At 36.7% G+C, this 13,567-nt stretch overlaps 1 protein-coding gene across 1 annotated transcript in view; it reads right to left on the bottom strand.

Moving 5' to 3' along the window:
* Positions 1-8,710: 8,710 nt before the first annotated feature.
* LOC105250610 (fatty acid synthase-like) overlaps positions 8,711-13,567 on the bottom strand; it is a 5,844-nt gene continuing 987 nt past the window's right edge. Inside the window, exons 2-8 of the mRNA XM_025408704.1 lie at positions 12,917-13,155; positions 11,962-12,658; positions 10,688-11,516; positions 10,032-10,513; positions 9,612-9,866; positions 8,925-9,176; positions 8,711-8,848 (exon numbers count right to left, since the gene is read on the bottom strand). Coding sequence (XP_025264489.1) covers positions 8,750-8,848; positions 8,925-9,176; positions 9,612-9,866; positions 10,032-10,513; positions 10,688-11,516; positions 11,962-12,658; positions 12,917-13,155 — 2,853 coding nt within the window. The 3' untranslated portion in view covers positions 8,711-8,749. The remainder of the gene's footprint in view (positions 8,849-8,924; positions 9,177-9,611; positions 9,867-10,031; positions 10,514-10,687; positions 11,517-11,961; positions 12,659-12,916; positions 13,156-13,567) is intronic.

Here is a 13,567-nt window from a genome sequence, read left to right as displayed (position 1 = left end):
CGGACCACGGTGTTGAGGACGACCTTCGCGCGAAGCGTCAGATCGCGCAACTCGCGCACGAACCACGCGACGCAATCCTCGCCGCGATAAGGTCCGTACACCGACGCGGCGTCGTCGAAGGAGCAGCACGTGTAATAAGGCACGCTGTGAACCCTGTGATGCTGAACGATCCTCGTATTCGCGGTTCTCCTGCCCTCGTCCCCCTCATTCCTCTCCAACGCGCACTCCAGATCGACGTACACTACGAACGGAACTCGCTCCTTTCTAGAATGATAATCGAACGCTAGCCATCCTTCGTCCTCGTCGGGAAGAACTATCGCGCAATCGTTCAGCTTGCCGCAATCCGCGCTGTGCGCCGACAGCTTCTCGTTCGTGCGAAAGTAATGCGTGCATCTGAGAAAATAAAGAATAAACGTTAGATCGATATTTCGCTCTCTCATCGAGATCGAACGTTCACCGATCGCACACGTGCGTCCTATGCTGCCGCTTGTTCAACTGCGAGCTGACCAGACGAGACAGATTTCAGATACAGGCGAAATGTCCGACCGCGTTACCCTCGCGCGTCGTATCGCTCAGATATAGCAGATTGACGTGTCTCTCCCTCTTTCGATCTGTCAGACGAAGAGGGACGATGCGAATTCCGCCGCCGCCGCCGCCGCCGCCGCTGCCGCCCTTCCTGCGTCATCTCTCTCCGACGGTGTACACGTTCACCGATATATCGCTCGAACCGTCCGATTCAGAGTCATAGGTAACTTCGAGCCCACCAGATTCAACACCGCGGAGTAATGCGGATATCGCGAGCTTCTCTCGCAGTGCTTATCAACGGGATACAGAGTGGCTACCACCGACCGCGCGAAACACGCCTCGTCGTCGGATCGCACGTTGACCACCGCTCTCTTCGTCTGAATCTCTCGCGGTACTCGCACGTAGCATCCCGCCCGCATGGGTACCTGTTCACGTTCACCATTAGATCGAGTATGCGCGAGGGCCCATCCGCTGTCTCTTGAAACTCCTCCAAAGACGCGACGGTATCGCCGACGACGCGAGTATCGTACCACTCGCACAGATCCGTCGCGGGTAGAAGGAGATGGTTTCTCGTGGCGATCGTCTTAACGGCGATCTTATCGCCCGATATGAATTCTCCGTTGAACACCGTGTTCACCTTAACGCTGCGAAATTGTCCTCCGTTGCGCACGTGGTGGAGCATGGTGTCTCTCGCGTCCTCGAGAAATCTCAAAGGATCGATGTAATCGATCCTCTGATCTCAGTGGATCGATGTAATCTCAGGGGATCGATGTAATCGATTTTCGATTTATCACCGCGCCGGTCAACACGCGCGTCTTGAAGGCTGTCTCGACCTCGGACCACGAGAATCCCTCGCGCAGCTCGACCCCGCCGCCATCGTCCTCGCGTTTCTCGACACCCGCGCCCTCGCGCTCGAAGCGTCGCCGTAGATCGTTCCTCGCGCCGATCATTCGCAGGATTCGAGCGACCAGAGAGGTCTTCGCCCCCGTAGAGTTTGGGCGACTCGCGTCTAGGCACCTCGCGCAGAGTCGCGAGACACTCCTTGCATCGTCGCGCCCACGCGCGATAATCGTCCGTCGTGGCGACGTCGCGCGCGGTCTCGATCACTCGGCGCTCCTTCTCGCGCATGATCGCGTCCTCTTCTCTTTCCCTACAGCGATTCGTCGTCGTCCTTACTCTCTCCCGCGCGGATCCTTATCCACAACGTCTCGCCCCGCGAATCCACCGGCAGCGAAAATCCGCGACTCGCGCGCCTTCGGCGCGTATCTCCGGCGTGGAATCTCGCCACTCTTCCGCTACACACCAGGACCGTTTCGATCCACAGCTCCTCGCGCGCGTCTCGAAGACCGATCGCTCTACTCGTTGAAGGGGGGTAGGTCGCGACGCTCCACGCGATCCTCTCCTTCAACACTCGGTCGTAGCGATCGATCGGAGGATCGACGTGCTCGTGCGCGGCGAACTCGTATCCGACATCTACGACGAGACGAAAAACACCGCCGCGCTCCACGTACTCTCCCGATACATCGCGCGCCTTTTTACAAACGGAAAGAAAAATATTCGAATTTAAATTCGTGCGACGCCTAAGACGATGGAAACGTCCAAGGTCGCTTATCGCTCTCTCCTCGGCGCGTCGAAACGACGCGAGCCGGCGGAGGCGCATATACAGGGTGGGCCATTTTAAGTGATCCACCCCAATAACTTTTTTATATTTGAATGTACAACAAAATGTTTCAAATAAAAGTTGCTTGACTTCGAGAGGGACAGAAGATGGGTGGCAAAAATTTGACCTTGGATAGTCATTTGAAAGTCACATAAAGATTACCTTCAATTTCTTAAATGGAACCCTCTATTTTTCATTGCATATTCTTGTAGCTTATCTCGGGAGCTTTCCAAAGCACTATAATTAAGTACCTTTTTATTAAGTACTTTTTGAGTTATAAGGCTTGAAATAATTTCTTAATTTTACATAAACCATAAAACATCTAGTAAACCATTCATTTTTCGATTATCTTACCTTGATACTTTTATGTATAAAATAATGAGAGGAATCAATTGGTGTAAAGAAAACACATAGAAGAAAAACAAATCAAAGAAGATGAAAATCAAAGAGATAACATTGTACAAGAAGCTAGAATGAAGGAGGATTACACTGCAGCAGTTTCTAATAATTCAGATGTATTACGTAGGCAAGCTGAAAAAGAACATGGAGATGTGAACAGAAATGAGGTTCGAAATGATAATTATGATAATAATTTTAATGAAAGTAATCATTCAAGTAATGATGTCGATGTCAGTGATAATGATACTCATTTCAATAATGATATTAGTGATGGATGTGATAATAAAGATTTAGGATCTATTGAATTTGCAAATTCAAATGAAAATTCAAATGATCAAATTAAACTTCATTTTGAGAATGAGAGAAAAAAGGAAGCTTATCTTACTAAAGTATTGCGTATTTGGGCCTTGGAGAGTGGTTTGCTTTCAATGCGAAAACTTGACTTGTTGTTAGTTAAATTGAAACCTTTGTTTCCTGACATTCATTTGTCATATAAGACTTTGCTTGACACTCCTTCAAACATTCAAATAATACAAATTAATGGAAGTCAACTTTGGTATAAAAGTATTACTGCAAATTTAAATTCCATGAATCTTGAGAATTATCTAAAACTTCATAAGAGAATTGACATTGATGTCAATTCAGATGGACTACCTCTTTTTAAAAGTTCCCGAGAACACTTCTGGCCTCTTCTTGGTAGACTTGTTGGTGTTAAAAATCAGTCCTTTGTCATTTTATTGATATTATTTAGAAGTGTAATTGTGCCTGATCTTCATCAATTTTTGTACTACTTTGTTAAGGAAATTCATAACTTGCAAGAGGATGGATATATGTTTAATGGTCAGAGATTTGAATTTTGCATTAAAAACTTCATCTGTGATGCTCCTCGCTTATTGATGAAAAGGATTGTAGAACATGGTGCATATTTTGCCTGTGAAAAGTGTACAGTAGAAAGTGAATGGGTAGATAACAGAATGACATATCCCAATTTTAGTAATCCTATTAGAACAGATGAATCATTTGCCAATCGGAACCAGCCAAATCATCATCGACATAATTCTCCACTTGAAGAACTTGGAATCGGTATGGTATCGCAATTTCCACTTGATGGAATGTGTTAAAAAATCATAAAAATTATCTCAATTCGATGAACCGCATAAGCTACAATCAGCAATTATAATTTCAAAATTCAAATCTAACGGGCATCGAAAACCTTTTCAAACCTTAGATTGATAAGAAAAACTCGAACGTTCAAGCTATCTTACATTTTTTCAACACCTAAAGAAACGCTTATCATGCTCGTTGACAATAACATTGTCAACCGTCGAAATCTAAGCAACATACGAGCATGCGCGCACATACGTCACGATCAGCTGATCGCCAATCAGCTGATCGAAAAAGATCGCGCGCATGACTATTGTAAAAATCCTAACTCCTGACCTCATCGGCAGCCAATAATGCCCTGAGGTCACCGATAAATTATAAAATTAATTGATCCACGGCGCAACGGGCCCAAAATTTCGCTCGATATACAGGGTGACCCATTTTAACTTAGGCAGCCAAATAACTCGAAAAATAAGCACACTACGAAAAAATGGTTAGAATCAAAATTTCGTCATTTCGAGGGGGACGTACAATGACGTTAAAATCAGCCCCCCCACCCCTCCCCCTGGGTGAGGGGGGGCAAGTTTGAAATCTTAAATGGAACCCCCTATTTTTCATTGCATATTCTTGTAGCTTATCTCGAGAGTTTTCCAAAACACTATAATTAAGTACCTTTTCATTAAGTACTTTTTGAGTTATAAGGCTTGAAATAATTTCTTAATTTTACATAAACCATAAAATATCTAGTAAACCATTCATTTTCAAAATGTTTCAAATAAAAGTTGCTTGACTTCGAGGGGGACAGAAGATGGGTGGCAAAAATTTGACCTTGGATAGTCATTTGAGGGTCACATAAAGGTTACTTTCAATTTCTTAAATGGAACCCCCTATTTTTCATTGCATATTCTTGTAGTTTATCTCGAGAGCTTTCCAAAACACTATAATTAAGTACCTTTTCATTAAGTACTTTTTGAGTTATAAGGCTTGAAATAATTTCTTAATTTTACATAAACCATAAAATATCTAGTAAACCATTCATTTTTCGATTATCTTACCTCCATACTTTTATGTACAAAATAATGAGAGGAATCAATTGGTGTAAAGAAAACATACAGTTGTTTTTAAGAAAAAATGTGGAATTGTTAATTGCAAATTACATATTTTTTCTTAGAAACAACTATGTGTTTTCTTTACACCAATTGATTCCTCTCATTATTTTGTACATAAAAGTATGAAGGTAAGATAATCGAAAAATGAATGGTTTACTAGATATTTTATGGTTTATGTAAAATTAAGAAATTATTTCAAGCCTTATAACTCAAAAAGTACTTAATAAAAAGGTACTTAATTATAGTGTTTTGGAAAGCTCTCGAGATAAGCTACAAGGATAGCAATGAAAAATAGGGGGTTCCATTTAAGAAGTTGAAGGTAATCTTTATGTGACCTTCAAATGACTATCCGAGGTCAAATCTAAGGTCACCGTCAGATTGCCCGGGAAAAATCCTACAACTTTTGTCTAGGTAATTTTCCTCTGTGATGCGTATTTTTCAAATTATCCAGCCGTCCCGGAACTTTTGACACACGCTGTATATATATATACAGGATGTCCTTCCATAGATGTCCGAGCAAATATCTCGCAATTGGTTGAAGTTACATAAAAGTGTAATAAGAGAAATTTGCACGGCTCTGAGTCAGCTACAAAATGCAAGTAAACATTTTTTTTTACTCGTGACCTTTTCGAGTTACGTAGGTCAACATAGTTTTTTTAAATGGATACCTATAATTTTTTTGCATATTTATATAGTAGGAGTCATTTGCAATCAAACTCGTATGTAGTAAAAAATTGTACTATGCATCGTTTACGAGATAATCGGCATCTTAAGTATTAAAGTAGTAAATTGGATTGTAAGTATTTTTGAACGTGGTTTGGAATGCCAAAGAGATTAAGAAAGTAAACAAACATTGTTTTTTCATGAAACATTTATTAACACATTAATTGCTCGAAAGTATTACCATCATGTTCGATGCAGCATTCAACGCGTTTTATAACGTTTTCCATTGTTGACTGCAACATTTCTGCTGTAATGCCTTCAACAGCTCTAGTGATCTTATATCGTAAATCTTCTTCATTTTCAGGAATAATTGCATAGACAATGTCCTTAATATATCCCCAAAGAAAAAAATCGCAAGGTGTCAAGTCCGGAGATCTCGGTGGCCATCGCATAGGACTATTAGTACCTATCCAACGATTAGGGAATCTATCATTTAAAAAGTTGACTACAGCACGTGTATTGTGCGCTGGAGCACCATCTTGTTGAAAAATAATGTCTCGAAAGATTAATAACGGAAGATCGCGTAAATATTCTGAGAAAGTAGTTTGCAAAAATTCCAAATATCTGTTCCCATTAAGATGACCATTGAAAAAGAAAGGTCCAATAATTTTCGTTCCGATGATTCCGCACCACACGTTCACTGAAAATCTGCGTTGAAAACCTCTATCTCTTGTCGCATGTGGATTCACATCGGACCAAGTTATGTCGGTTTTCCATACCACAATTTGAAAAACAAGATTCGTCAGACCATAATATTTTTTTAAGAAAATCAATGTCAATGCGATAGTTAACTCGAAGCCAATGGCAGAACATTAATCGACGATCTGCATCTCCTTCGTGTAAGAATTGCACTAGATTATCACGAAACGGTTTGTATTTGTATTTCTTTAATACAGCGTGCACGTAATTTTTTGATATTTCTAAATTACGTGCTACTGCTCTTATGGATGTACGTCTGTTTTCAATAAAACTTAATAGCACATTTGTCTCTTTTTCTTCATCTGTTCTGATTGAACGCTGCTGTCTTATTAGCGATCCTGTTTGACGTAATTGATTTTCAACTCGTCGAAATGTACGACTGTTTGGTATCCTTCGTTCTGGATATTTTTGTTCATAGAGTAACCGTGCTTCATTTTCATTACGTATACTTAAATGCCATATCTCGAGCATATCACACTTTTCAGTAATTGTAAAGATCGTTATTTTCGTCTACAATGTATGTATAACATACGTATTCATTGAAAATACGTAGACAACTGACTAACAGATTCACTGTACTAATTTATACTCCGTGCTATACAAATATTTTATTTACAAATCAAGTAGTCGTATTTTGACGAGTTGAAGATCATGTTCGACGTAACCGACTTCAAAATATTATGTAGTCTGAATCTTGTCGTTCAAATTGTGGTGTGGAAAACCAATTACTTTAATACATAAGATGCCGATTATCTCGTAAACAATGCATAGTAGCAATTTTTTACTACATATGATTTTGATTGCAATGACTCCTACTATATAAATATGCAAAAAAAATTATATGTATCCATTTAAAAAAACTATGTTGACCTACGTAACTCGAAAAGGTCACGAGTAAAAAAAAAATTTTACTTGCATTTTGTAGCTGACTCAGAGCCGTGCAAATTTCTCTTATTACACTTTCATGTAACTTCAACCAATTGCGAGATATGTGCTCGGACATCTATGGAAGGACACCCTATATATATATATATATATATATATATATATATATATATATATATATATATATATATACGAGGGTAGTTCGAAAAGTTCTCGGCCTGGCAAAGAAAACACATGATTTCCAGCAAAAATCTTTTTTATTTTTCAACATAGTCCCCTTTCAACTCAATACATTTAGACCAACGATGTTCTAATTTTTTTATACCCTCAGTATAATACGATTTGCTTAAGCCTCCAAAATAAGCATCCATCTCAGCGATGACCTCCGCATTTGACGTGAATTTTTTTCCAGCCAGCCATTTTTTCATATTCGGAAACAAAAAGAAGTCACTGGGAGCTAAATCTGGCGAGTATGGTGCGTGTGGTAACAATTCGGAACGCAATTCATGGAGCTTTGCAACTGCAATTGAAGACGTGTGAGCGGGTGCATTGTCGTGATGGAAAAGCACTTTTTTCTTTGCCAAATGAGGACGTTTGGTTTTAATAGCATCGTTCAATTGCTCCAGCAATGCTGCATAATATTCCCCATTGATGGTTTTGCCTTTTTCTAGATAATCTATGAACACCACACCTTGCGAATCCCAAAAAACAGTCGCCATGACTTTTCCGGCTGATGGAACTGTTTTTGCCTTCTTTGGAGCACTTCCACCCGCTTCCACCCATTGTTTTGATTGTTGTTTCGTCTCTGGCGTGTAATGGTGAATCCATGTTTCATCGACAGTGATAAATCGTCGCAGAAATTCGGTTGAATTGCGTTTAAACAAGTCCAAGCACTCTTGAGAAATGTTCGTTCGAATGCGTTTCTGATCGACCGTTAACAAACGCGGCACCCATCGCGCTGAGAGCTTTCTCATATGCAAATGTTCATGTAAGATATTGTGAACACGATCTATTGAGATGTTTGCAATGTTAGAAAGCTCACGCACTTTTACTCGTCGATCATTTAACACGCTATCGTGGATTTTTTGAATGATTTCCTCATTCGTGGCGGTTTTCGGGCGACCCGAACGTTCATCGTCAAAGATGGATGAACGGCCACGTTTAAATTCAGCAGCCCATTTCTTCACTGTTGAAAATGATGGAGAAGAGTCTCCCAAAGTGGAATCCAGCTCGTTTTTTATTTCTGTTGCCGTTAATCCTTTTAAAACGAAATATTTTATGACTGCGCGATATTCAATTTTATCCATTTTTGGAGAAGTATCAAATCTTGTCTGTTTTACTCGAGCACAGTAAACAAACTAGCGAACGAATCTGTCTGAAACTGTGCGGTACGCCCTCTGAGGGATTAAACTTGAGAAAAATCATAGCCATTTGATATTCTTAGCAACATCTCTATATTAGGCCGAGAACTTTTCGAACTACCCTCGTATATATATACATATGGGGATAGAGAGAAAGAGAGAGAAATTTATAAAATATTAATTATAAAATAAAAATATATAACTTTTTAAGTTTTAATTATATTTATTTATTTTATTTTAATGTGATTTAATTATCATATTATTTATTATCATATTTTTTTAATTTACAATGTTTCGTTAATAAGTGATACCACTTTGTCATTGTCCATTATTGTGATATGAGTACCTTCCACGTAATGTATTTGTACTGCACTTTCGGTAATCTAAAAATATTTTTTATATACATATAAAAATAATCTTAAAAATGACAAAATATTATGTCTCTCTAATCAAATTTACCTTATGTAGACCATAATCCTCTTCAGTAAAAGTGATAGGCATAAGTGTGGGTTTTAATAAGATTATAGATGATTTAAGACGTGGCAATGATGTTATATGATAATCTTGTATAGCGATTATATGATCGTAAAGCGTCGAACATAAAAATTTCTGATTTTCAACAGTTAATACATTGATAGCTTTCGAAAAGCGAGCAGTAAGTAATTCTAATTTCTCTTTCCACGTATTGCACTTATTTAGTTCTAATTCAAGCTGTGAATAATAATATTTTATTAGCACAACAAAATGATAATAACAAAATAATAATTTGCATTTTAAACATTTTAATTGTAAGATAAAATAATATTCCTGTATTATGTTATTTCATATAATATAAATTACAAAAAATAAAAGAACTTTAGAAAAAATCTTTATAATTTATATTATATAATAATATAATAAAATATTTAGTTTATATATTTAAATATATAATATTCTAACAAATTATTTCATAATTTTTCCTCTCATTCTAACTATATACTATATACTGTACTCATTTTAACTTTATAATATTCTATTAATATTCTATATATGTGTAAACACAATTAAATAAATAACTTTTGCAAAAAAAATCATTTATTTAATTAAGTCATAATATATTTTTAATAATTGATCAAAAATCATAATACAGTTGAATAATTGACTAACCATTTCATTGTTAGAGTCAAGATACAATTTTATTAGATATAGTAAAATGCTATTTTGTAGCTCTTGTTCTGTAGTATGATAAAAAAATTTCTCAAACAAAAACTTCATTTGATCAGGAGCTCCATCTATAAGAATTAAACGTCCGGAGAAATTTTTAGCTTCTAATAATCTCGCTAATTCGATGGCAATTAAAGATCCAAATGAATAACCAACAATTCGAAATTCTTTTTGACTTTGTATTTTCTCCAATACGTGCTAGAAAAATAAGCAAACATGTACGAAACTGTACGTAAAAATGACGCGCATGCATGCGCGTATGTATAATCAAATATATATAATCAAATAAATATCATTGTTTAAAGTTTAAATATACATCAATTGAAATAAAGATTTCAAATAGATTATATTATAATTTCGTACAGGCAGAAGATATGCTGCTGATTTCATTACTGAACGAGTAACATTTGGCATGTTAACTACACCGTGTTGCAAACATGTCGCTGAAGATTTAATTTTCGATCCTATCAGTTTATATACACTTGCAGAGCCATCGATTCCTGATATAAGGAATATTTCACTTCCAGCAACTTCCCTCTTTATAGCGAGTTTTATATAAATGTTTGGATTCAAGTCTGAATCGTTAAGCTTTCGAGTCAATATTTTTAAACCATCCATATCCTTTACATTAGCTTTGATGTCATTTCTTTGGTACAACTTTTCTTGTTCAGCTGTATTTGTCAATTTTCTAAGTTTTGCAAAAGTGAGATTTCGAATATCTTGTGCTGTCAATAAAATATCGAATTCTCTCTCCAATATCTGTTTAATCTCCACTGCCATCATTGAATCCATGCCTAGTTCAGCCAGTGGCATGTTTGGCGCCACTGTGTTTGGATTTTTCAATCCTATTTTACAAATTGGAGAAAGACTTAAATATTTACACATGTGATTTTAATCAGATCTTATCTAATTTTGAAACTATATAGCGATATAATTAATAAAATACAATTAATAAAATTTACATTTTTTAAAAATTTATTTTGATAAACGAATTTTTTATATAATACTTATGAACTCACCCATAATATTTGCAGCCACTTCAAATGGATTTCTTGCTTGGCCAGAATCTTTTTTTTTCTCAGCAACAACCATGCTGCTCATAATTGACCGATCTTGTAGTAAGAATGCTTCTAATGTGTCCAAGCAAGAGGATATTCCTTGTTGCAATGTACCACTAATAACAAGTTCTTTGTCGTCTTCTTGCATATCTGCAACAAGTCCAACATCACCGATCGCACCCCACTGTATAGCCAAACCATGTAAACCTTCGCTCATTCTTTTTTCACAAATTCTTTCCATTACGGAATTTGCCATTCCGTAATTTGTTTGGCCTGCATTACCTCTTCCGCATGAAACGGAAGAAAAAACGACAAAATGTCGAAGGTGGGGACAAATTGTTCTTGATAATTCGTCCATTCTTTTCGTCGTCCTTGCCTTTGACATAAAGGAATCTTCGAATGATTGTGGGGATTGATTCTTGAATATGTTATCTTTCAACACAACTGCTAGATTGAATATAGCATCCACGGGACCTTGTTCTTCGGCAAATTGCAATATAGATTTACAGTCTTCGTATTTCGAAGTATTAGCAGCTGTAATGATTTGTACATTCACACCATGAGATTGCCACAACGTTATTCTTGATTGCTGATAACCGTTTTTTATCCCAGTTCGCGAAGTCAATACTAGATTTTTTGCGCCACGTAAAATTAACCAATCAATTAATTCTAGACCGAAACCACCCAGACCACCTAGAACGATATAGCATTTGTGTTCTAGACAGTAATACCGGGGATGTGCAAGTATAGGTGCATCCAGTTCATCATCTTTTTGAACTTTTATTATTATCTGTAAATAAAATTATATTATATTTTGAAGTGTCAGGAAAAAATAAGAACATAGAAGACGAGAAGCTATTATAAAAAAATGAAGATATAACAGAAAATTATAAGAATGAGAATAAATTGTCAAACAAAATATAGTTGTACAATAAAAAAATAGAAAAAAATTTTTTAAAATTGATAAAAAACCTTTAAAAGAAGCAGAGTTTTTTCAAATGTATGTAAAGAGGAAAGAAGAATGGATCATTCTTGATAGAAATATTTAAAGTGGAAAAGTTTACGACATAAAACCCTAAACTTACGTTTAATATTAAGTTTTATTTAAGGAAAATAGAAGGATATTATGCATTTTTCACAGAAATAATATGCATTTTCTGAGAATTTAATATTTCAATTCTAATATTCATTATACGTATTCTAAGTTTCATTATACGTACTAAAAACAATCGTACCTTTCCAATATGCTTTCCAGCAGCCATATATCTAAAAGCAGTTTTTATTTCATCCTTTTCGAAAACTTTTCTACATAACGGTTTGATGGCGCCATTCTTTAAGTCTTCTGTGAACTTGTTCCATATTATTTCCTTATTCTTTGATTTTGTAGAAAATAATAACTTATCCAATAAAATGCCATGAAAACTAATGCCTTTTGAAAATGCAAATATTTTTAAAGGACTATTGGAAACCATATCAAACTTTCCAATCTCGAGAAAACGACCACCCTTTGCTAAGCAACGGACGGACGCTTGCAGTTTCTCTTCGGCTAAAGAATTCAATACAATATCCACTCCGTGACCTCTCGTTCCCTGAATAATCATTTCTTCGAAGCTCGTATCGCGAGAGTTTCCAATGTGATCCTCGGGAATAGAGGGAAATGTTTCTCTTATAAAGTGTCGTTTCTCGATAGATCCAACGGTCGTAAACACTTCACAACCCTTGTAAAGGGCAAGATAAATGGCAGCTTGACCAACACCTCCCGTACCAGAGTGAATCAACACTTTGTCGCCTTTTTTCATTTTACCGTTCAAAAACAAAGCATAATAGCACGTGCTATATGCACTAGGAACCGTCGCGGCGTCTTCCATCGTCCATTTGTCGGGTATGATCCAACTATGATATTTTTCAGCTATGTGAATATTTGTCATTCCTCTGAAAATAATATAACTTAGAAAAAAAATATAAAAATATTATATTAAAATAAAGTCGAAGAAACTTTTTTGTGAATAATATTTTAACAATAAAAAAAAGTATGTAAAATATAGCAATTTTTTTTATTTCTTACTTTATCAAAAACTTTTCTGATTTAAATATAAGAAATTTATATATTTTATATTGTTTATTTTTCAAAAATATATTCATACACATATTAAGATTCTATCAAGTTTTTATCACTCAATATTTTCTTACCCCATTGGACACAATCCCATTATTCTTTGCCCAATTTTATTAAAACCAACAAATTCCATTCCAATTAAAGAATTATTATTTCCCTCGGTTGTAATAGATTCGGTGAGTCTACCGCTAGCTATCATGATATCTTTAAAATTGATAGATGCATAGACTACTCTTACTAGATTTTCCTCATTACTGTTGACGAAAGATATCCTACTTTGCATCCAACAAAGAGTATTCAGATCACCTCGTACCTAAAAAAAAAATAAATATAACAAGTTTCCACTTAAAATTACAGTAAGATATAAACTTATTATTTAATTTATGAAGGAAAGTATCACTGTTCAGGATTCGCCATGCGACTCTAATTAAAAATTCACCCCCGGTCATACTGGCGCCATCCGTTTGCACGCAATCAAACTCGAAAATATGTAATGCCGTCCTTGTTTCGCGAAATCAGTCAGGATCCGTGTGATCGCGGATAAATACATGGTCCTGGCCAATCAGGCAATCGTAAAAATCACGCGATTTGACGAGACGAAACGGGATAGGCTCAATTTTGATCACCCGACTCGCGATCAAATCCTTATCATCGAGGAGAAAGCCTCTCTCCGCCTGAATCATTCACCGAGAGTCATTGTCTGAACATAGAGAGTCATTATCTGA

The sequence above is a fragment of the Camponotus floridanus genome, unplaced genomic scaffold, assembly GCF_003227725.1.
Source record: "Camponotus floridanus strain SB8 unplaced genomic scaffold, Cflo_v7.5 scaffold223, whole genome shotgun sequence".
Lineage (NCBI taxonomy): Eukaryota > Metazoa > Arthropoda > Insecta > Hymenoptera > Formicidae > Camponotus > Camponotus floridanus.
Note: the sequence above shows the minus strand (reverse complement) of the source record. Positions and strands in the feature narration are given on the sequence as shown.